Here is a 1,511-nt window from a genome sequence, read left to right as displayed (position 1 = left end):
CTCTCTCTCTCTCATTTTTTTTCCTTTGCTAGTTTGTTTGTTTGTTTGTTTTTGCTAGTTTGTTTTGTTTCTTAAATTCCACATATGAAATCATACTACTTATCTTTCTCTGACTGACTTATCTTGCTTAGCATAATATACTCTAGCTCCATTGGTTCCAGGCTTTGAAGACTTGGTTTTTTAATTCTGGACAGGAGGCCTCAGCCGTGACTATGTTACGCCAGATCATTGGTCAGACCAAGGAGCATCCAAGCTTGAGCCCCTTCTTCTTATTTATTGGGGCAGGAGGTACTGGAGCAGCAATGTATGTCTTGCACTTGGCATTGTTCAATCCAGATATCAGTTGGGATAGGAAGAATGATCCAGAATTCTGGAACAAACTGGGTCCTAATGATCAATACAAATTCTATTTGGTGAATGTAGATTACAGCAAACTTAAGAAAGGAGGTCCAGACTTCTAAATGAAATGTTTCACTATAAAGTTGCTTAGAATGAAGGTCTTCCAGAAGCTATCTGCACAGTTTTCCACTTATTCAGGAACTATTTCCCCTTTAAATGCATGAAATCATATTGGTGTATTGTGTTGGGGTTTACATTGAATAATAAATATCTGAAACTTGGCGGGGGGGACACTCTAGCTCCATCCAAGTGGTTAAAAATGGCAAAATTTCATTATTTTTGATGGTTGAATAATATTCCATTATACATATCATTATATATATACCACATCTTCTTTATCCATTCATCAATCGATGGACACTTGGGCTGCTTCCATGTCTTGGCTATATTTTGTAAATAATGCTGCTATAAGCATTGGGTACATGTATCTCTTTGAATTAATGTTCTTGTATTCTTTGGGTAAATATCTAGTATTTACCCACACCTAGTATTTAATCACACCACAGTGTGATTCCTGGACCATAAGGTAGTTCTATTTTTAACTTTTTTAAAAAAGATTTTATTTTTAAGTACTGTCTATATCCAAAATGGGGCTTGAACTTACAACCCTGAGATCAAAAGTCACATGTTCCACTGACTGAGCCAGCCAAATGCCTTCTATTATTAACTTTTTAAGGAACCTCCATACTGGTTTCCAGAGTGGCTGACAGCAGTTTGCATTCCTACCAAGAGTATATGAGGGTTCCTTTTTTATCCACAGCCTCACCAACACCTGTTGTTTCAGCCATTCCAACAGGTGTGCGATGATATCTCATTGTGGTTCTGATTTGCATTTTCCTGATGGTAAATGATGATGAGCATCTTTTCATGTGTCTATTGGCCATCTGGATGTCTTCTTTGGAGAAATGTCTGTTCATGTCTTTTACCCATTTTTTCATTAGGTTATTTGTTTTTTGGGTGTTGAGTTGTATAAGTTCTTTATATATTTTGGATACTAACCCTTCATCGCGTAAGTCATTTGCAAAAGTCTTCTTCTGTTCCATAGGTTGCCTTCAAGTTTTGTTGATGAACATATGTTAATGAAGAAGAAACTGAGGCTTCATATTTGTTCA

General features: G+C 36.5%; 1 protein-coding gene across 1 annotated transcript; it reads left to right on the top strand.

Moving 5' to 3' along the window:
- Positions 1-212: 212 nt before the first annotated feature.
- LOC129494510 (cytochrome c oxidase subunit NDUFA4-like) lies at positions 213-461 on the top strand. Its single transcript, XM_055301404.1, has one exon. It carries the CDS (start codon positions 213-215, stop codon positions 459-461), a length of 249 nt encoding a protein of 82 aa, XP_055157379.1.
- The last annotated feature ends 1,050 nt before the right edge of the window (positions 462-1,511 follow it).

This window comes from Nyctereutes procyonoides, unplaced genomic scaffold, assembly GCF_905146905.1.
Source record: "Nyctereutes procyonoides isolate TBG_1078 unplaced genomic scaffold, NYPRO_anot_genome, whole genome shotgun sequence".
NCBI classification, from domain to species: domain Eukaryota; kingdom Metazoa; phylum Chordata; class Mammalia; order Carnivora; family Canidae; genus Nyctereutes; species Nyctereutes procyonoides.
This window is presented reverse-complemented; position numbering and strand designations above follow the sequence as displayed.